The 22,591-nt window shown below is 42.6% G+C and overlaps 1 protein-coding gene across 7 annotated transcripts in view; it reads left to right on the plus strand.

The window, feature by feature from the left end:
- The window catches only part of Camk4 (calcium/calmodulin dependent protein kinase IV), a 228,758-nt gene that overhangs the window by 253 nt on the left and 205,914 nt on the right, over positions 1 to 22,591 (plus strand). For 3 of the 7 annotated variants that reach the window (XM_042264335.2, XM_076554887.1, XM_076554888.1), the window contains exons 2-5: positions 1,159 to 1,239; positions 1,756 to 1,848; positions 3,333 to 3,400; positions 4,094 to 4,320. In XM_042264335.2, the coding sequence (XP_042120269.1) occupies positions 4,166 to 4,320 (155 nt within the window). In that variant the 5' untranslated portion in view covers positions 1,159 to 1,239; positions 1,756 to 1,848; positions 3,333 to 3,400; positions 4,094 to 4,165. Of the gene's footprint in view, positions 1 to 1,158; positions 1,240 to 1,380; positions 1,502 to 1,755; positions 1,849 to 3,061; positions 3,401 to 4,093; positions 4,321 to 22,591 lie in introns of all 7 variants that reach the window. The other 4 variants (XM_042264336.2, XM_076554885.1, XM_076554886.1 and 1 more) reach the window with 4 other exon arrangements.

Raw genomic sequence — 22,591 nt, forward strand, 5'->3', positions numbered from 1 at the left:
TATAGTTTCTGTTTTAAATCTTTCTTTATCAGTATCAAGCTATGAATCATCTTGGAATTAGTTTGTGTAATTTTACTATCAGACCCAATTCACATTTTCTTATAATTTTACGTGTCTAGCAATTTTTTAATTATATGCTAGATGTTACCAATGATTAGCTGAAGAGATTCAAATTGTTATATTTCTCACACAAACTTATTTCTTAATTCATTCACTCAAACACACATTTAACTTGGTTTAACATTTTTTATTTTTTAAAAATTACTTACTTTGTGTGTATTGGTGTTTTGCCTGCATGCATGTGTGTGTGAGGATGTCAGGCCCCCCGGAACTGGAGTTACAGACAGTTGTGAGCTGCCATGTGAGTGCTGGGAATTGAACTCGGGTCCTCTGGAAGAGCAGTCAATGCTCTTAACCACTGAGCCATGTCTCCAGTGCAGGTTGCTGTAACTTATACTTCCAACCATGCACTTTCCGCTTAGCTCTTTATCCTTCTGGTTACCATTATTTTTTTTCTGGTATTATTGAAAGCTAGCACACATTTCCACAGTTTAAGAGATTAGCCTGCTCTTTTTAGCACAGATTATGTATAGATGTAAATTTCTCCACTGTGGTCCATTTCCCCCCCTGAAATTTTCTTCTCTGTTTCTATTACCCAACCAGTGCAGGAATGTCTGTTGTCTGATACTTAAAGTTATGAAGACTGAAATTCACTCAAAAGAGTTTCTTTTCCTGTGGGTGACATATTTCTCATTTCATCGCGATTTTGTTGTTACTCTGAACACTTTAATAACTGTTACATGTAGACCAGGATAAATAATTTTTATATACAGGAGAATTATACAACCTGCTTTGCCATTATCAGAACGAGAAATGGTCCCTTCATGTGTTAGAATGGACCATTTGATTACCCATCAAGTAGGTCCTCGGATACTCGAGGTTGATGAGCCTGTTTAATGGTGGATGATTTACAGAAATCATAAGGAGTGGCCATGTAGCTCAGTGGTAGAGCACTACCTACCATGTGATTTTACCACGTAAAGGCTCTCACTTTGATTTCTCGGACTGAAAGTGAATGGAAGTCAGGCTGGTTTGTTGGCCATACCCCAGTTACTGGTCTTGCAGTTCTCAATGACCTTGTATTGTTCTGTTTTCCAGTGAAGAATCGTCCAGTCTCTGTATGGAAGGGGACGGGAAACATATAAGACAATAATATCTCAGCATCTCATGAGAGTACAGGTATATGTGTGTCACACGCTGAATCCCCAGAATTCAACTTAACTTCTGTTTTGAGTATGGAATCAGCTGTGTCATCTGACCTAAATCAAAACTTTAACCTTGTTCAATATTTACAGAATCAGATCTGTCGTTTTCTTTTAGGCTTTGGAGATGGTGTGTTTGGAATGGCTAGGCATGTCAGGGCCATAGAACGCCTTTAAATACATCCGTCCAATGTCTTGTTCTCTGTTTCCTGCTCCAAAGCATTTCTTGATCTCCCGTGGTAAGAGTTGGATTTTTCTTATGAGCTATTCTTCCTCCAAGTCTGGATTCCAGGTCTTCAAAATCTGAGTCTATTATTGTTTGTCCATATGGTCAAGGTTGAGTTAACAGTAGTTCTTCTGATTTATTTCTATTTCCATTTCTTTTCATTTTAGTCGAGACTTAGCCAAAAATGATAAATTTTCTGCATTTAATCTTTGTTTCACTTACTTTAAAATAATACTATTTTATATTCATCTGTTTAAAATGAAAAAGGGAGCTTCAAGGATTAAACAAGATACATCACCTCCCCACTGCCTTCCACGAAGCCTACGTTCCAAGACTTCCAGTGGATGCCTGAAACTACAGGTAGCTCTGAACTCTGCATCAACTCTCCTTTTCCCAGTACAAGACACTGTTGGGCTATGATGAGAGCAGCATATAGCAGGAGGACACCCTGGGCAAAAGAGTGATTCACATCTTGGTTAGGCCAGAGTAGCATAGCACAGAGTTCATCGTGCCGTCTAGTACAGGAGGGAATTGTTCATTTCTGGAATTTTCCATCTAATATTTTCACACATCAGTTTGCTACAGGTAACGGAAAACATAGGCAGTGAAGCTTCAAACCAGGGTGTAATGAGGTACTCTTGTTAAACTTGACTTTGTTGCATTTTTTTCCCACAAAAGTCACTTGTGAAAAGAATAGGAGACAAATGACGAAGCTTGTGACAAATGTATATATCATTCCTACTAGCACCTCTGTACCACACATGGGCTCTTTCTCCATCCATTGTTTTAAAAAATTCAGGGAAGCAATGGGGTCACCATACCTTCAATGTGGTGTACTTGCTTTGGATCCATGCTGTAAAGTAGTTTACAGCAGACAAGCATTTATAGCCACTGCTGTCTTTGAGGCGCTTGCCTCAAAGAGCTGTGATTACGAATAGCCTAGCAACGACCTCATGCTTGTCTTTCCAACCATCACTGCCAGCTAAGGGAAACTTACTCCGTGAGCACCAGAATTTTGACAACATTTTCTTGCTTTGTTTATGACCTTGATATGTTCACATGAAAGATTTAGTGAAGCGGTGTGTTTTCAGTCTCTCACCAAATAACTCAGGATGTACTGGACCTGGAATCAACCTTTCACATAATTGCTACTTGTAGAACGTTGTGTTTTGAGCATTTGCTCACCATCATCACCCCCAAGGAGTAGTTCTGCATTGAGTTTTCATTTCCTATCAACTAGGGCAAACACTCCTATTACAATTGACTGTTTTGTTTTGGCGGTGGAAATTTCACCAGCATGTAAGTACTATCTCAACAAACTAGAGGAGAATATTGGAACATATTTGTGACGGATGCTTTCAGAAATGGAGATTTGCTGAGAAGAGTTTAGTACACATTGGGGAAAAGATAGGAAAAAAAATCCCTTATGTCTTGTAGTATTAAATGGTCAAGGAGCTGTTTAGCTGGAAATGAGATGTGGTAGTAACTACTGCACACACACACACACACACACACACACACACACACACACACACACTACAACGTAACAACTAATTGTTTATCTTTGTTGAAGTCTGAGAAGAAATAAAGCCCAAAGGTATCTCTTCAACCAGTACTTAAAATTGCCATGGCAGATGATGGATGGACATTGGAATGCTTATGATGGGGTACAGCTTGTGGGAAGAAAAAAGCTCTTAACCGTAGCAACCTTCTCTGTCAAGAACGGTGACAGGCCCTGCCTCAAGGCAGGTTCGCCCCATTGGCTTCTCAGGAGCCTTTCTTTCAGCTGCTGGCCTTCAGAAGCTGAAATTGAACTAGACATAGCCAAGTGTGTGCCCTTTTAGGAGTTCCAGCAGAGCCAGAGGCGACAGTGCCACCAGCAGCGATGACAAATTGAAGACTTCACTCAAAGGTGAGTCAGGTCAGCATGGACCTAGGCCCTTCCTTCTCCAGTGTGCACTGAGTTCCAGCAGAGAAGGCCTGCCCGGAGCTGGCAACTACAGGACACCCTCCTCTATCATCCATATAAGCTCTGACATAGGGACCAGCTAGGGGTGGCTGGTTAGCTGGTGCAAGGTGGAAGGGACTCGCCCGCTTCGAGCCACGCTCCAGGAAACATGAGTTTCGCCAACAATGACCAGGTTCCTTTCTCACCATGCACTTGGTGGCCTCCACTCGCGGAGCTCGCCTCCGACAGAGCGGTCTCCTTCTAGGCTGCCGGCTCCTGCCGGAGGGCGTGCAGCAAGATGCATGCCCGGGGTCCTAGTGTCTTCCCCAAGCTCCTGGATTTGCAAAGGCTATGATAGGTGGCCGGCGGCAGCCACAGCCTGGGAGAGGAGCACAGGGATGGGGCTGGCAGGGCAGGCGGGAGGGAGGCGCGGAGGTGGGGCGGCGGGAGCGAGGGGGAGGGCGCCTGAGCTCTGCGGCGCCCTGCCTGGTCTCTGCCGGCTGCCGGTGGCTCCGGGTTCCCCTGCACCGGTGCTCTCGGTCTCAGCCTCTCCGCCCGCCCTCGCTCCCGCTCCCGAGCGCGGAGGCGAGCCGCAGCCCGGCGCGGCGGTGGGCGTGTGCGCGCTGAAGGACGCCTCCTCTCGCTCCCGTGTTGCAGGCAGCGGCGGTGGCTGGCGGCTCCAGCTCGGGCAGCGGCGGCGGCGGCGGCTTCCGGAGTCCCGCTGCGAAGATGCTGAAAGTCACGGTGCCCTCCTGTTCCTCGTCCTGCTCCTCGGTCACCGGCAGTGGCCCGGGGTCTGGGAACCTCGTTCCGGATTACTGGATCGACGGCTCCAACCGGGATGCTCTGAGCAATTTCTTCGAGGTGGAGTCAGAGCTGGGACGGTAAGACGAGGGGCGCTGGACCAGGCGGAGCGTGGAGGCGCGGGCTGGGGCTGGGAACGCCTGCAGCGTGCACGCTAGTTGTCCCTCTGGCTGCGACACCTCCCGAGGGTGAGGGTGTCAGACTAGCCTCTGCCTTTAATCTCTCCCCTGCCTAGGCAGTGTCTGGGCAAGAGCTAAGTCTCTAGTACGAGGCAACCAGGCTCTCCCCAGAGCGCCTAGGCCGGTGCAGCTGCGAGCATCCGCCAGACTCTCCCGCCCTCCCAGCGTGGAACTGGCTGCCACTTGGGTGATATCTCTCACCGCACGTGGACTCTGCTTTCCTAATTAGTGTCTTTGCTCAGATTATAGTTTGTGACAGGGACTTGTGTGTCTAGTTAGTTTTGGGTTGGGGACTGCAGTGTGCCCCCTCTACATCGTGATGGAATTATTAAATTAGATTCTTCCTGCTTCCCCTCACCAAGCTCTCCAAAGCAAGTGGCACTAGAAATTTAACCTAAATACTAGCTTCCCTGCAGCGTGTGCTCAGGAAAAGGCGAGAATGAATCATTTAGGAGAGTTAAAGGCAGAGTAATGAAGTAGTGGGGCTTTAAAGAGGAAGCAGCTCATGAGGGCCAGGCAGGGGTAATTAGTGAGAAGAGGTCTGAGGCTCTTCTCTCATGTGCTGGAGTGGTTTATTTAAATCGTGTATGCAAAAAAAAAGCCATCCCGTTGGGAAAGCAGACGCGCCCCCTCATGCCCTCTCTGAAGATCTAAACAGGTAGCAGCAGTCTTACCTTGAGATGGGTTCCGTATGTTCTCAGATCTTAATCCACTGAAAATTATTTCCCTCTCCTGTCCCCCACTTCTTCCCTCTTGTCCATATGCACGTAAGGAGACTTCTTTTCAGTACTGTGTAAGTGCAAAGCTTCCATCAGAGGAAATCTGAACATGATTTCAACTGTTGCCAAGTTGTAACTGCCCCTCCCCCCCTCCCCCCGCAATTTAATTTTCATCCTTCCTTTGCTGGTAGTAGTTTATCTAACAGTTTTTTTATTTTAATTTTTTTGGTGCTGTTAAGAGACGATGACACTGGATTCTGGGTGTCCGTACTTAGTGGGAAGGATCTGCTCCCTCTGAGTTGCCTTGACTGAGTACAAGTGGTGTGTAAAAAGGTGAAACTTTTGAAAGGCAATTCATTTAGTTTTCTTACTGTTTAAAAATGCTCAAGCTATTTGAGCATTGAGGAATGCAAATGTCCATGTCCATTTTTGAGTCATGTTTCTGGGTGTTCATCTGAAGGCAGTGGGAGACTGAAGTGAGATAGCAATTGGTATTTTTTTGGGGGGGGGTTCAAGAAATCATACTTGTGTAATGTGCTGCAGCGTTGTGGTATACACTTCTGATTAAAGAGATAATCTACTTAACATTGGTAACTCGGTGCTTTAGAAGTTGCTAGGAGGGAGGAAGCGCTGGCTGCAGCTGAGGGGATGGCCCCACAGCCCATCTGAGCAACATCCCGGGAGCATTCCCACTTACTAATGACACAAATAAGCTTTGACATCACATCAAACACTCTGATTTGAGAAGTGGGAGAATTTATAGGGAAAAAAAAAACCCAACCAAACAAACTTCCAAGCGGACACATACATACAATGGTGGATCTCACAGGGAAGCAGTTTTGGAAGTTTGCTTGGTTTTGCCTCGGCCCTACGGTTTGCGTTCCTTTGGGGTTATACTTAGAAATGTACTATAAGCTGCAGAGACTTGCCCTGCCAGATCGTCGTTTTGTTACCCTACAATCACCAGATTCAAACATTTCAAGAAGAAAACCATAACCACTAAAAGTTGCACGTCCGGTCTCCTCTCCAGCAGCAGTGCCCAATGCTGGGTGTGTTCTCTGTAGATGGCAGTGTTGGTGAGCAGTGAGCTCACAGCATGTGGTTAAGATGGATAGATATTTTCACTTCATAATCTAAGTTACTATTTTTTTTTCAATGAAATAAACCTAAAGCATGAGCCAACTGGAATGCCAGCTGTAATTGTTAAGGATCTACAGAAATAGGAAGCGGCAGAACTTTTGTACACACTGAACCACAAAGATCTGTTTGCTCTTTGCACTAGTTATCAGTTTGAGCTCACCTGAATTGATCTCAAGATTTTTCTTCCCGTTTTGGGCTAAATCTGGGGCCAGAGGTGACTCCAAAGCCAAAACACTTGATTCTTTCATGCTCAGTTGTCAGTATGATGCTCGGTCAGCAACATTCTAGTGCTGGGAGGGGCCACTGTGGTTAGTGTCACAGTGTAGACAGCCCCCTTTACGTGTATTGGTTCGGTGTAGACACCCCCCTTTAGATGAATTGGAGATTTCTTTTTTTCACCTCCTAAAAGTGTCTGTTATAGACTGGTGACTCCTGATTTCAGGAAAGTTAAAGTCAAGGCCACATGGACAATATACCCCGAGAGTGTGTCTGGAAAGTCAAGTGGAGTTAAATTCCCGAAGCTGTAAAAACCTGAAGCCCCTGGACCAGTGGTTCTCGACCTTCCTAATGCTTGTGACCCTGTGATACAGTTTGTCATGTTGTGGTGACCCCAGCCATAAAATTATTTTCATTGCTACTTCATAACTGCAGTTTTGCTACTGTTGTGAATTGTCATGTAAATATCTGATATGTGAGCCCCCCCTCCCCCAAAGGGGCCACAACCCACAGGTTGAGAACTACTGCCCTGGACAGTGCTTATAGGAAGCGGGCATTGACAGATGATCCATTTGTTGCCATCCAGCACAAGATGGCTGTTAAGAGATTAACTTTTTTTGGTGGTATGTGTGGGCCTAAGAACGAGTTATTTGAGAGTATCAGACAAGCCAATTTTTTTCCCCTAAAATCAAAATTGAAAATATTTTGGTATTTATGGAGCTTGTTAAGTTTACAAAAGTCACAACATATCAACAAAGCTACTTAAAAATATGAGCTAGCCACGATCCTATGCAGGGATCCACACCTAGAGAGCAGTTGGTCTTCTGTCCAGTGATTTGAGAGACTGGCATTCTGAAGGCTTTTCTAATGAGCAGAGCGCTTGCCTCTGACTTACATTCCTCTCAGTGGTTTGGTGAATGGGAAGGCAAGATTTGGCTTGCCCCGCTGTGTGGTGAGGGTTTGGCCTTGTGGACCCAAACCCACATCCTGATTTCAATTGGGTCTATCTTTTGTTTAGACTTGTGGTACCATATTGGAGGGATGTTTCTAATGAACTCAGCTTGTTCCCAAACATCCAAATCCAGAAAACCAAATATTAGACCACTTGACTTAAAAAAAAAATGTGTTAAATTATTCTGCATTTTTTTTTCTATAGTTGCTTTAGGTTTGTGACCTTTAGGACCCCACCAGACTAAATTCATTATTTTAAAAAAAATGTGTTTATGTGACAACTCAGTTATCTATCTGCCTGTCTTTCTTATCTAGTTGTATCTATTGTTGTTTAGGATACAAGTCTATTTTAAATACTAAGCTGTGTGGTCATTTGCGTAGAATAGAAACAGTTTCACCAGATAATGCTTACGCTTACCGTCAGCAATATATTCCAGTGTTTTATGTTTTATACTGTTTCATTGTATTCTATTTTATTCAAAATATTTGCTGAACTCATGTGGTCTGACATCTCGCTAACAAGTTGTGGCTCAGTTAGAAAATGGTATTTTGGGACATAAATATGAGCATGCCAGATTAAACTATGAGGCAGAGTCCTTGAACATAGTATCTTGGAGACCATTTGGCAACGTTGCCCTGAGCAGTGTCCATTTGGCAGAGCTCTGTGGAGAAAAATTCTTCTTTCTTTGCCTCCAAGTCCTTATTAGATTTTCCCTTCCAAAATTTTGAGAAAACACTGGTGTCTGCAAAAGATCCACTGGGCATCCTGGAGTCTGAACTAGCTGAGAAAGGGAGCCTGTGCCAGGGGAAGCGTAAGTGTGGAGGGAAGGAACTTGGAGAGTGACAGAGCTGTGTTCTCACAGTGACTGTGAACTCTGGCCCAGCAAATGTTTCTTGTGAGGAGCCACAAGTGGGTCTCTTCTAGAAGGGCTTCAGCCAGTGCTCTTCGATTGTCTTAGCTCTGGTTGCTTGGACTTCAACAACAAACTCCCTGGGTGACTTAAACCACAAACATTTGTTTTTCATAGATCTGGAGGACAGGGGTTCAAACCCAAGATGCTGGTTAGTTTATTTACCCCAATGAGAATTTTCTTCCTGTCTTGAGTGGTGACCATCTTCTGCTGTGGTCTCAGAAGATAGAAAGGAAGAGGATGTACATATACATATGTGTGTGTGTGTGTGTGTGTGTGTGTAATATTCTAACATATGTAATAATATATATTAAAACAATTTCTCTAAGCTCCTTGGTGCCTCTTCTCATAAGATCATTCATCCTGTCTTGAGAGATCCATCTTCAGGAGTTGATTCTAAGCATAACCTCTTCCCAAAGACCATATTCCAGCTGCCACACCTGAGGATAGGTTTCAACATATGAACTTGTTACTGTGCTATGTAAGATTATTTTATACATACATACATACATATATGTGTGTGTGTGTGTGTGTGTGTGTGTGTGTGTGTGTGTATGTATGTATTTCATTGAGCATGTCTCCTATATTCCTCTACTCTCCTTTCTCAATCTCCCCTTTAGTTTTCTTTGTTCCCCTGGAAAGTTTTCTGCTACTTTCACGCCAGATATACATTCATGGTTTTATCAGCATATGAATCTTAAGGGGACAATTCAGTCTACACTGTGGTTGGTGAGTTATCAGACTGTCTTTTTTCCTTTGTCCTTCTTCCTTCTTCCTCTTTCGCCACCCACCTTCTTCGGTATCCTCTTGGCTAGTACTCCTCAAGTTCCAGGCTTTTTCCTTACACCATCTTTCAGGGCTACCCAGCCCATTTGTCGCATGCCGCTGGCAGCTGATCTGTTTTCCATTCTGCTCTGATGATTTAGCCTCTTTGGTGCTCACGTGTTCCTTCTCATTTGGGTTTTTAGTGTGATTCTGAACTTCTCCATAAAATTGATCCTTAGTCGGCTCAGGAGCAAGGTGTGACACCAAATGGGCGAAGAGAAGCTCATGTTGTATAGGCTCTTTGCAAGAATACTGACTTGGCTGCCCTTTGGACAATTACATAGTCATTGTCTAGCACACCGCATTGCACGTAGCACCTGTTCAGCAAACAATTTTAAAGAGAGCGACTCAAGGGACTGAGGAGATACTCAGTGGGTAAAGGTCCTTGCTGCAAAACCTGACAGTCTGAATCCTCTCTTTGGGATGTACACGGTGGAGGGAGAGAACAGACTCCTGGAAGTTGTCTTTCTGGCCTCCATGAGCTTGCCGTGGCCCAAATACGCAAATGTATTTAAAGAATTTTAAAAAGAGACTGACTCAGTGTAATGAAGCAGATCAGACATGGATGTATCCTCTTTTTTTTTAATTCTCTCTCTCTCCCCCGCTTTTCTTTTCAGTCTTGGTTCTTCTTGGTATTTATTTGTGAAACAAGTCAATGCTAGTGTGCAATTCAATACCCTCTGGCTTCTGCCTCTTGAGGACAGGAATTACAGGCCTGTGCCACAACCCTTTTGGTTGTAATGGGGCTTCATTCGAGTGCTTTTAGGAAAAAGGAAAAGTTTTGTTATCTTTCCCCTTAAAATGTCTGTAATCAAGATCCCCTCCCCCCCAGCTTTGGCTTCCTTCTCCACAGTGGTAGGGTTGGTGAGTACTCCCCAACCCGCCACTGATAACATGGTACATTTCTCTTGGCCGTCTTCTGTGGTTCTGAACTGAAGAGGATTCAGTTTCACTCGCACTATCACTCACCACAGGAAGATAAGACTTAGGTGTTAAGTCAAGATGACTTTGAGGGCATGAGCTGCTTTCTGGGCGATTTCAACCTCTGAAGTATTTGGCAATGAACTCCCTGTACAGAGCCTTAAGTCAGTTGAAGGCTGTGATAGGATCTCGGCTTTTAAGAACACGCTTTGAAAACTGTTACTGCTGAGGTTAAAACACCGACGCAGGTGTTGTCTGCCTTTAACCCTTTCTGGAGATGAGGTGAAGGGAGAAGAGAGGAGAGGAACCACAAAACAGCTTCAAAGACTTTTCTTGTGAACGGTTTACCCTCACATGTGCATGTGAATTGTCTGTTTGCAGCAATACATTTGAAAACAAAGTATTGAGTGTTTCAACCACTGCTTCTTCATTTTTTTATGTCTTTTCTTCTTCCTTGCTATTTATTCATTTTATTTTCACTGGCTGAGAAGTAGTTTTTGGTTAAAAAAAAAAAAAGAAAAAAAAACCCACTCTGGAGGAAGATAAGTATTAAAAAGAATGTTGACTTTTTAAAGTCCCAAGGTTAGATTTATTATGAAAAATATTGTTATTTAACTGAGTCAAGGAACCGTACCATACAAAGATCAGCTTTTCTTGAAATCTAGAGAGTGAATTTTTTTCTGTAATTTCTATTAATCTTTAGCTTAGCTGTCTTTCCTTAGACTTAGTTACTAGAGCATCTGCAGATGGATGGCTCCAGAGGCTCAATTATAAAGAGAAGTCCAAGTGTGTTAATGGCATAGAATTAATGCATAGAGAACACTGACCCTTCGATACCGTCCATTGTCGTCATTCCAACTGCAAATGGACAGTCATAGCTGTGGCTGGCGTGAAATAGAGAATGGCTCAGACCCGGATTTCCGTTGTCGTCAGTGGCAGAGATCAAATGAGGAAAGAAATGGTGTCTTGGCAAAAAGTGATTTGAAGGGATGGGTCAGCGAAAATACGGAAGGGGACTCTCAACGTGCGCTCCATTCTAATTCTGGGCCAGATATATTATTCTTTGTTGTAAGGCCATCCTGCGCATTGCATGATGTTTAGAAATGTCTCTAGCCTCTACCTACTGGCAGAAACCTTCCTCCCATGTTGTGATAACCAAAAATGTGTCTCCTTATTGTCAAATGTGGCCTCCTCCCCATACTGACAGTCCTGTCTTAGAAGCTTGAAGCTAGTCTTTTGCACAACTTTGAGTTTTATAGACATTTAGAAGCAACAAGGAGCATCGGCTGCCACCAATAGTTTCTCCCATTTTTGTGTGATACCGACAAGTCTCTTGTTGCCAGTGTACACTGTCTGTACCTTACCGAGTGTTCCCGTTTAAATATTTTTTTTTTTTGGCTTGCAAAATTTGTTTGCAAGAATGTTTATCTTTACCACATTGAAATACTAATTCAAATCAGATCTTAAGAAGCAATTATAAAAGCAAATTGAAACAAAGCAGTGCGATAATATTAAACTGTGGCTAGCAGTGTTTGTGTGTGGAAGGCCACAAGCTCAAAGATCGTTTCCTTCATTAGAGGAGAGATTGTTGGAGATTAGCAGGACTAAACCATAGTACACAAATAGAGCTTTTTCTTGCGAAGGCAACCAGAATGATTGAGCAGCTGGAAGGAGAAGGGCGCCCGTGTGTTTTGATTGCTTACTGTTTAATTCCATGCCTTTATGCCTCCTAAAGTTATTTTGGTTAGAGATCTGACCTTTTGAATAATGAGGGCCTAGGTAATGTATGCTGGCCATGTGTGTTGTCATAGTGAAAGGCTTTCAAGTACATGCTTTACTGGTAATAAGACAGCAGCAATAAATCTAATTCATGATAGACGTGAGTTAAATAAATGAATAAATAAAATTATTTTTATATAACCTGTTATATTCTGTAAGTGTACTAAAATTATGCTGGAGAGGGTTGTCAAAGTTTCTAATGGATGTATCATTAATTTGGTTCTTACGTTGTGTGAGGTTTAAACTTTCTTTTTGCTACTGGTTTCTTAGGCTTTACTAGGCTTACTACATAGGCAGGAACAGGGTCCAACTAGTTGTTTTCATATGTATGCATTGTTTGTATTCATATGTATGATATTAATATATTGGCCTTTGCTGCTCCTGCTGTGTAATTATTGGTTTCCTTGCAAATAGAATGAAACAATTCATCTTTATTTTATGTACGCCATTCCTAAGGCAAAATTGGCTTTTACTTTGGAAATATTCAATATTCAGAGTCAATGAAGTTACAACTTTGAGTTTGGTATTGATTTTATCAAAGTGGATCCAGTTTTGATTTCATATTTTCTAATGTTCTTATTTACCAAATGGATAGTTAATGAATTATGCACCATAAGCAAAGGCACCTAATTAAACACTACTACAGGTGTACTGTTTCTCTGTGTACATTTTGATGTATTGTGACTACAGAACTCAGTCATATTTTGTTTACAAATCTTTTGGTGGTACCACAGTGCAGGCTTCCTGTTTTTATAAAAGAATTCATATATGTAAAGCACATCTTGCCTTTTACTTTTTACTGCTCTTATTCATGATAAGAATTATCAATATGAGAATATATTACCTTTTATGCAACCAACATAAGGAATAAGTTGGAAGAGAGAGAGAGATAAAAGAACCATATGTCCTGGAACTCACTCTGTAGACCAGGATGGCCTTGAACTCAGAGATCCACCTGCCCCTGCCTTCTGAGTCCTAGGACAAAGGTGTGTGCCACCACACCAAGCTGCAGAACCATAGTAATCTTTTAAACAGTGATCTGTCTTACAGAGTGGCTTGGGATGTCTTAATGGGGGTGTGGTAGACTTTGAATTTTTCTAGGAGTTTAGCATGTATACCACTGGCAAAGAGTACACTAGGTACAGAACATGCACACACATCCCAAAAAGGGCAGAAAAATCTCAAGATGTATGTCCTGGTTCTCTTTTCTCTCCCTCAACTTGATACAAGCTAGAGTTATTTGAGAAGAAGAAATCTTAATTGAGAAAATTCCTCTGTAAGATTGGCCTATAAGCAGTTGATGTGGGTGGGCCCATCCCATGAGGTGATGGTACCACCCCCGAATAAGTGGTCTTGAATGCTATAAGAAAGCAGGTTGAGCAAGCCATGAGGAGTAAGGCTCTCCATGGCGTCTGCATCAGTTCCTACTTCCAGGTTCCTGCCTTGAGTTCTTGCTCTGACTTCCCTCAGTGATGGAGTATGGCTTGATAGTTGTAAGATGAAGTAAGCCCCTTCCTTCCCAACCTGCTTTTGGTCATTGTGTTTTATGATAGCAATAAATAAGGCAATGCACGTTGTACTTTACAAAATTCACAAAGCATGGGCATCACAATGCCAGATAAAGCTGGGGGAGGGAAAATTGGGTCAGACCAAATGGGGGTTAGTATTTGGCAATTGAAAACAAAATTTGTAGAGAAAGAGGAAAATGGTGGCCATAGAAGTAGTTGGGGTCTTGGCAAAGTTTATGCATCTCGGAACTTGTCATTAAGCCATAAGGATAAAACATGGGAGTGTGTAAGAGAGATCTCACCAAGACAGTTTAAAATAAAAGCAAAGACAGAGATGTGCTAAAACATCCCCGATAACCTGTGACTAGGTAAGAAAGGGGCGAGTATTGGGTTGAGATCTGTTAACCAAACCTTAAAGGAGCCAGGAAAGGGAAACAGAACATGTGGGTTAGGTGTCAGAAGTCATTCCTGAGCGAACTGCATGCAATGGGGCCATGCATGTTTCTGGCTCCAAGGAAATGTTACACTGCAGTGAATCACATGCGGTGTTCACCGCACAAATTAGTCTTGTTTTGTTTTTCAAGACAGGATTTCTCTGTGTAGCGCTGACTGTCCTGGAACTCATGTTGTAGACCAGGCTGGCTTTGAACTCACAGAGATCTATCTGCCTCTGCCTCCCCAGTGTTGGGATTAAAGGCATGCGCTAGTATGCCTGGCTGCACAAACTAGTCTTTGTTATTTAAAAAAAAAAAGAAAGCTATTTCAAAGTGTAAAAGTTATGCTCTGAAAAATCAAAAAGTTGCTAGACTTTGTTTTAGTTTTCTGACTTACACAAACTACCTAAGTTTCAACATTGCAGTTACACGAGAATCTGGTGTTAAAATGACACTGATCTTTTTATCCATTTAAGGAACCTTGTTGGATGCCCTGTTCACTTGAAAAGCACCAACATAATATTAGTTTTCAGTGTGTGTAGATAGACTTTCGAAGACACACATGTTCTACTGCTAGTCTCACTGATGTGGCCACAGCCATTGCTCGTGCCTAGGGAGCCCATCGGCTGGTTCCATCCATCCATTTTTGTCCTTTCTGCTTCTTCTCTTTGATTCTGACGACCAAAGCTACCTCACCTAAAGCCGTTGCAACCACAAAGCTTTACATAACATGTGTTTACCTTAAATTTTTATGGAAGAATGATTTAATACATAGTTAATAAATATTAGTAAGTAGAAACAGCCATCGGTTCTCATCCAAAGATTATTGATGAGAGTTTGTTTGGGCCAGGTGGTGGTGGCACACACCTTTAATCCCAGCACTCTGGAGCAGAGGCAGGCGGAGCTCTTGAGTTCAAGGCCGGCCTGGTCTACAGAGTGAGTTCCAGGACAGCCAGGGCTACACAGAGAAACCCTGTCCTGAAAAAACAAACAAACAAAAAAGAGTTTGTCTTGTAGATAATAATTAAATAGGGTTCAAGGTGCTCACTCTTCTGTTATATTTGATGTTATAAATAATAAAATGCCGAATAAACCACTGATAAAATATTTACCTCTAACAATTTATTTTCTTTTTTTTAATTAAGAAAAATTTACTTTATGCATATGTGTTTGTCAGCATATATGTCTGTCTACCACGTGTGTTTCTGATGCCTGTGGAGGCCAGAAGAGAGCATCAGATCCCATGGAATGGGAGTTACAGATGGGTGTGAGCCACCATGTGGGTGCTGAGACTTGAACCCAGGGCCTCTAGAAGAGCAGCCTGTGCTCCTAACTGCTGAGCCATCTCACCACCCCCACCTCTAATACATTTTAATTGTTCCTACTTACTAACAGAAACCAACTGTATATTAAATAATTCTCCTGTATACTATGTGTACAACTCAGGATGGCCTAATTAAGGTCATTTATATTGAGACCCTCTTCAAATAACTAATCTTTTTTTTCCCCAAAAGTGTGTGTGTGTGTGTGTGTGTGTGTGTGTGTGTGTGTGTGTGTGTGTGTGTGTGTTTGTGCCTGTGTGCATCTTAGATGTCTGCCTTGATTACACTCCATCCTATCTTTTAAGAGAGTCTATCACTGAACCTGGCACTCACCAATCAGCTAGATTGGGTGGTGAGCGAACTCCCAGAATCAGTCTGTCTCCACTTCCCCAGCAGTGGGGCTATAAACTTGGGTGACCACACCTGGCTTTTCCATGTAGATGCTGGGGATGGATCCAAAATCAGGTTCTCCTTCTTGTCTGACAGAGACTTCACCAACCGAGGCATCTCCACAGCTGCTAAATTAGCAATCTTTTGTAAAATACAATTACTTACTCCTTTTTTTGAATAGGCTTTGCAGTTGAACTATGTAAGACATCAATAAGTAAAGCAGTGGTCTCTAAGTTGGGATATCCATGTCTTGAGATGTGTGATAAAACAGACTATTATAATAAAGTATTAGCGGATGTATCTGCTTCTTTTTCTAAGTTTTGCTTTTATTTTTAACATTTAGATATTTTGGAAAACAAATTAAATTTCAGTTACATACACATGGCAATCATAGATAGATAGTATACGCAATTTGGGAAACTATGCCCCCAAACATTTTATTGGATGATTAAGAGATGAATTATAAATTTGCATTTAAAAACACTCCACTTAGGAGAATGGATTTAAGGTGCCTCAACAGACCAGAATGCCAACAAAAAAGAAATAATATTTTGCAAGGTGTGTTTTTGTGCAGAAAGAGGAAGTGGGTGCCCATGTGAGCTTCTTCTACATTTTTCACGCGATGAAGGGTTTTGATAAGAACCTACTGCCATTGTAATCAAAGATGCAGAGAAGAAAACAAAAAAGGAGTGAAGGCATACAGCTTGCATGTCAGCTGGAGGGTAAATTAATTCAATAACAACGACGATGGTCAAGTTTTGATGACAAAATAAAAAGAGAAAGAGGTTCTTTTATGTGCTTGTAAGAACCTCGGTGTAGATTAAATGACTTGATTCATGAAAAATTTTACTCTCACCTTGCTTAGGCAGCTGGAGGAATATTGGCCCGAATGTTTCCCCGAAATGTTCCTGAGCAGTGCTTAGAGAATTGCAGGCGTTAGTACCAGGATATTAAGCTTAACACTGTTAATAAGAACACGGTCATCACCTGCGTGAAAAGTCATGATTCAAGGCTTTATGGCTGAAAAATTTAGCAGGTATGAAAGTTTTTCTCTGAAAAATAAAAGGAGAATTAGAGCAGACTAATGTCATGACCATAGACAGAATACAGAGTAAAGGAGGTAGCAAACTTATAATCATGTTCACACATTTCATGTTACCTACAAGGCAGACAGTATCTGAATGCCTCTTCTCTATTTTAAGTCCTGTGTGTTGTTCAGTCGAGACATTTGATCCGAATCTTGCAGTTGTTAGCTTGGTCTACCTTACTTGTTGTATGGTCTTAAAGGGACAGTTGTTACTTAGTGAGTCTGTGGTATTTGGGACCTTAACAGATATACAAAGCCATTCTTTAATTATGGCATTGGTTCAAGTTCTTTTTTAATATAATATTTTTATTCTTTGATAATTTCATACATGCATACAATACATATACACCCTACTCCTCTCTCAACTCCTCCCAAACCCTTCCTACCTCAAGTTTATTCTTGATCAGGATGTAAGTGTATTTCTTCTTACTTAGTCTAGTGGTTCCTATATTCTTTCCAAAGCTCCCTGTCAGGACAATCACTGAGAAAATCGACCATTACCAAATTCAAAATACACAGTTCAATAAACCAGTCTGATCTGGAGTACTCAGTGATAACACTAGAGATTTCTTTGTAGAAGAAACAGTTTCAGTGGCTCCTTGGGGACCCCTCCTGTCCTTCTTCCTTTGATGTGAACGTACAAGCTAACTAAAATATCCAATGAGATAAGCTTGTGTTTATTGCATGCAGCCTGTAGCCAGAGGTGAGCTAACAACACAGTGAACAAGAGCTTTTCATTCTAGTGTGTGCCTCTTAGTGAAGTGGAAATCCGGGGAGATTACCAGTCTGTTCCAGAAAACCAATACTGCTCTATAAAACACTGAGATGCAGAGGAAGTGGAGTGGCAGGTCTGGCTGGAGAGCGCGGTCCTCACCTCAGGCCGGCGGAAGTGGGGATCCTCAAGCGGATGGTTGCACAGGCAGCTACTCAGTCAGGATGGCTCTGAGGCGCAGCTCCAAGAGACGATCCTGGACAGTGGAGTAGGTGAGGACTGCGGATAGGGACCAAGACAGTGACAAGCAGGGTGAAGTTGATACCTGACGTTATGCTTCTTTGGGCATAAAACTGGTCCTCAGTGTCACCTGTCAGAGGAGGGTGGGAGGGGCATTCAGACTTGCTATGACAGCTAACTTCGATTGCATGTGTAAAACACGTAGCACCATGCCTACTGTGTGGACTGAATATCATTCTCTAGATGGGTGGTAGACAGGAAATAGAGGATGACGATTCCAAGTTGAATGTGGGCAGGATTTGTATCTTCACCAGGTCTTTTCAGGAGTCAGACTTCAGCTTGCCTGCTAGCCTAATTTACCACCACCTCTCTTTCTCATCCCCAACATGAGATGTTAACCAGGACCTTGACCTGGTTCTTTCATACACTCCTGACTTTCATACTGTCTTTCATACACTCCTGACACTACCACGGAATGATTGCCGCGGGGACCGTCTTACGGACAGACGAGGAACTCGAAGTTCAGAACCATGAAGCGGTTCGTTTCATCCTTGGCAGAGTGGATCTGTCCTGAGCTTGGTATGTCTGTGCTGTGTGCGTGAGACAGCTGGGGCCTGAAATGTACTTCTCTTGACTGTCGCTCCTCAGCGGTTACCGGTTACCGTACTCCCCAGGTGGAGCGCCGCGCCGTCACACAGGTTTCTTTCTATGTTCTCGCCTGTGTTTGTGTGATTGCGGCAAATGGCCTGTCCTCTTTGCCAGCAGAGTGTCTGCGCATCGGGCAGAGGATCTCCATCATTTACACATCTTTCATTCACACTGCCAAGTTAATCGTTAGCCTAATACCTGCTCCATTTAAGTGCTTAGGAGATGTTTCTGGAATGTTGTGTGAAATACACATGATATAGGAGTGAGGCAGGGAGTTTCAGGAAAAAGACGAGGATTTGAACCTATTTTCTTTCAGGAAATTTTCCTTATGGCAACCTAGTCCAGAACGTTGCAGTAGATTCTGATTATGGTTTCCGCTCTTCCAACTCTCCCCAGATCGCCTTTCAACACTCATTTGCCTGTCCCTGTCTCAAGAGCGTAGGCTGCGGGGGGGGGGGGGGGGGGGGTCTAGCCTCTAGTCTGTCTCCCTATTCATAGTACCCAGCACATAGAGAACACATTTTTAAAGATGTATGGAGTCGTGACCAGTCTGTGCCAACAGGATTTCCACATGTGAATCCCCTTGAACCTAAGGAGCTCTGATCCACATCAGCCTACTGTGTCCTGTAGGACCCCTCTTTGAAATGTCAGGGTAGCAGTGACCTTCTGTGGGTGACCTTTGTTGTATACTTGCATTGGGCAGCAGAGCAGCTCAGCCTGCCAGCCCACTGTGTCCTGCAGGACCCTCTCTCTGAAATGTCAGAGTAACTGTGGCCTGCTCCATGGTGACCTTGGTGGTTTTCTTGCGTTGGGGAAACAGAGTCGGCTCTCAGAGTAAACGTGTCTGGAAGCTCCTAAGTCTTGCAAAATGTTGGAGGACCATTGAAGAGTTTTATTCTGATTCTGTGCTTTTTGACTTAAGGTTGCTAATTTTTGTGCCTTTTAGTGGACTACACAAATGCTTACAATGGCGGATTTCTAAGGTGAGTTTAGCGAGAAGGTGCATTTCCTGGCTTTCCCCATCCCTCTTGGGTTTGTGTTTAACATTCATTCTTAACAAAGCTTGGCTCACACTGGTGTGTGACTCCATGACTGGTTAGCAATATCCTACAACACGTGTTCTTGTGATACACATCCCTCAACCACGGTAGGATGCAGCGCAGCCTGTGAGAGGGCCACGGAGGAGAAGAGAGCACACACAGTCTATTCTATGTCTATAGGGATTTGGAGATGCTATTTAAAAGACATTGAGTCGGCATTTCTTTTATTCAAAGAATTAAATCAGTCCTCAACATTCAAGTAGAATCATTAGCTTCATCTTCATGATTTTAATGCAGTTTAAAATTATTCTGAAAAAAATTATTCTGAAAACTTGAATATTCCCACATTTATTTTCACAACCAGAAGCTGGTGAAGGAAATTATGTACAGGGCGAATAGGATCCCAAGGGACAGAAGGAGGCCACATGTGCTTCGGCATGCTTCTTCTTTTTCTTCTTTTATTTTAAATCCAGTTACACCTCATCTTACAGGCCCCCCTCTGATTTCTCTTTATCTTCTTCATTCCACCAGAGCTTAAGTTCCTTTCCTTATCTGTGTGTCTCCCCATGTTACAGATGTTGAAGCCAGAGGCCTCAGTGTGCGTACACACGCACAGGAGCCTGTGGTAGGCGATTCATGTTGTACAGGGTGCTGAGAATAGGCCCTCATGCTGGGAACAAGAGAACTCGTGTGCCCTTTCCTCTCTCTGTCATTCGAGGACACAGTGACAAGGCAGACATCTGCAAGCCAAGCCTCACAAGAGCCAAGATGGCACTCAGTATCAGACTCCACTTTCCAGAACCACAGAAGAAAATGCCTGTTGTTTACGCCACCCCATCTGTGATATTGGTAATGGCAGCTGAGGCATCCCTGGTCCCCTCCTCCCTCTGACTTCAGAGTCTGAGGAAAGTGTTCTTCTTTTCAGATGCACACCATTGCCCTTTCCTTTGATGTTAGGGAATGCAAGCCAGAAACCCACTTCCTTATGGCTACAGTCTCCTCCTGTGTGGTATCTAGGGTAACTTGAGCTGGATCTGAGTGCATTGCTTCCTCACATTTGTCTTTAGTTTTTTTTTTTTTTTTTTGACAAGAGAAGCTCTTCCTAGCACTCTCTGCCACCTTCGAGGACCCTAGATGAGAACACTTCCGGGGTCACATCCCCTCTGCTGAGTCTCCAGTATCACACCGTGCATCCATACCTGTTGGCTCTGCAAGCGCTGTCGCCTGCCAGCTCCTGGTATATTATTTCCTCAGCAGCTGGCACGGGATTTTTCTGGTGCCAACTAAAAGCTCAGCTATTAAAAAAAAAAAATAAAACTTGGCCCATCTTGAGTATCATATGTTCTCATCGGGACTTGGATCCAACATTCTGGCACAGATCACGTGATCACTTTGGGCAAATCTTTCAGAGCTGAGAACCCAGTGTTCCTTTGGTCCCCAACCACATTTTCACCACCTAGTCCACAGGCAGTTTCCAACTATCCAAACTCTGGGGCTGCTTTTGGTCAGCTGAGGGCTAGCTACCAACCTTTTGCTTGGTCTTAGGACAATTTTTTAACCTGGTGTCTTTTTTTTTTTCTGTCTAGTGTCTTCTCTGACTGTTGCTACTAGTTTTATATCTTATTTTGTAAATTACCATGAATAAGATTCATATTTCTTATGTAAATGAATAGCTAACACACAGCACTGTAACTGGTATTTCTGCTTCTGATATGGCTTTGTAAGAACATGAGTCAAGGAAACAGATGTCAGTTGTGAGGTTGGAGGAATTCTGAAATGAATGAAAACAACAGTTTTCAGCGTCAGAAAGACCCACAACAGGCTTCCAATTCAGCCACATATGAACAGTGTCATTTCAGGCAAGTGTTCACGGTGCCTCAATGTCATCTGTTAACAGAAAATGGCAATGGAATGAAGTTAGTGTACTAATTATGCACCACCCAGGGTGTGTTGCATATTATTGGTGCTAATTCTGCACTGTTCCTCTGTAAAGGTTGGGAGTTATTGGTGATTGACTGCATCATCTCTCAGCTATGTCTAATGGCTGTGAAGCTCTGGAAGTGTGCTGGTGATCGTCTGCTATTGCAGATTCTGAATGAACTGTCTGGGTGTCCAAGCCCTCTGAGTGCGCTCATTATCCAGTATTTCTGAGAGGGTGACCACTGTTCTTTGTAATTTTATATACGGAAGAGAATATGCAGTATAACCTTAAGGTTTTTCACTTCTGTAGATTAAAAAAAAGGACAGTTGGGGTGGTTTAAAATAACTGTTGTAGGTGGTTCCCTTTATATGATTTTTACAGCTTTCTTTACTTCTGAGAATGATGTTAAAATTAGGAAATATTAATCTTTTTTGTTGCTTTGAGATCTTATTTGCACTAACACTTTATCAAAGATTCATTAATTTTTTTATTCAGAATGATGCAGCCTTTACTGGCAAGTTAAGTAGCTGGAACTAGAATAGCTCCAGCTTGCCTTTAGTTCAGAAGTAAGAAGGAGAGCCCTGGAAAGCATTGAAGGATCTTTGTTTTTAACCCCGTATATAATAAGCAGTATTGATGGTCTCTGCACATTAATAAAGATAAGCAACATAAAAGAGAGTTCTTATGCTTAAGTAATCCCATTAACTAGTAGCCAGACCTAGGAATTGTTTTTCTCTAACTTAGTACTTAAATGGGGGCCTCTAGCTTGGTTTCCAGTCTCATCAGATATTTCCTTAGAAGCTGCATTTACTTGTCTTTGTTTTCTGGTGGAGGGATTCCTTTGTACCATGGAAGAAAACAAATGAATAAACTTTGAGAAGTATGTTAAGAAGATAACCTGGCTAGGAAAAAAAGGTGTGTGGAGAGCAGGTAAGCAGGAACTGCCTTGCCTAAGTCACCGTCTGTACAGGAGAGACCACAGTGTCCATAACACAGGCTCTCCAGATGTTGTCTGTTCCCATGAGTCTGTAACTGTGTTGGCTGTAGGGCAGTTGCAAGACTAAAAAGTGAGGCAAAATAAAGCAGGAACTCTAATAGATGTTAACAGACTTCTTGGGGTATATATAGTCTGTAAAATATAAATATCTGTGCCCTTTTTACAGCATTATTATGAATTTTTAAAAAAGATAAATTATGTGGCTGTTTGCAAATCATGTTCCTATTTGCTAAGGAAAAGGTTATATGAATCTTACATATTTTTATTTGAATAATAATGGTTTTCTTTACTAATAACCCAAGTACAGATATTTGTATTTCCCCCAGTTTTTCCACTAATACCCACTTTCTCCAAAAATCCAGTCTAGACAACTGTTTTGCATTTTGCTGTTACTTCTTCTGCATTTCTATT

This window comes from Peromyscus maniculatus, chromosome 19 (genome assembly GCF_049852395.1).
Source record: "Peromyscus maniculatus bairdii isolate BWxNUB_F1_BW_parent chromosome 19, HU_Pman_BW_mat_3.1, whole genome shotgun sequence".
Lineage (NCBI taxonomy): Eukaryota > Metazoa > Chordata > Mammalia > Rodentia > Cricetidae > Peromyscus > Peromyscus maniculatus.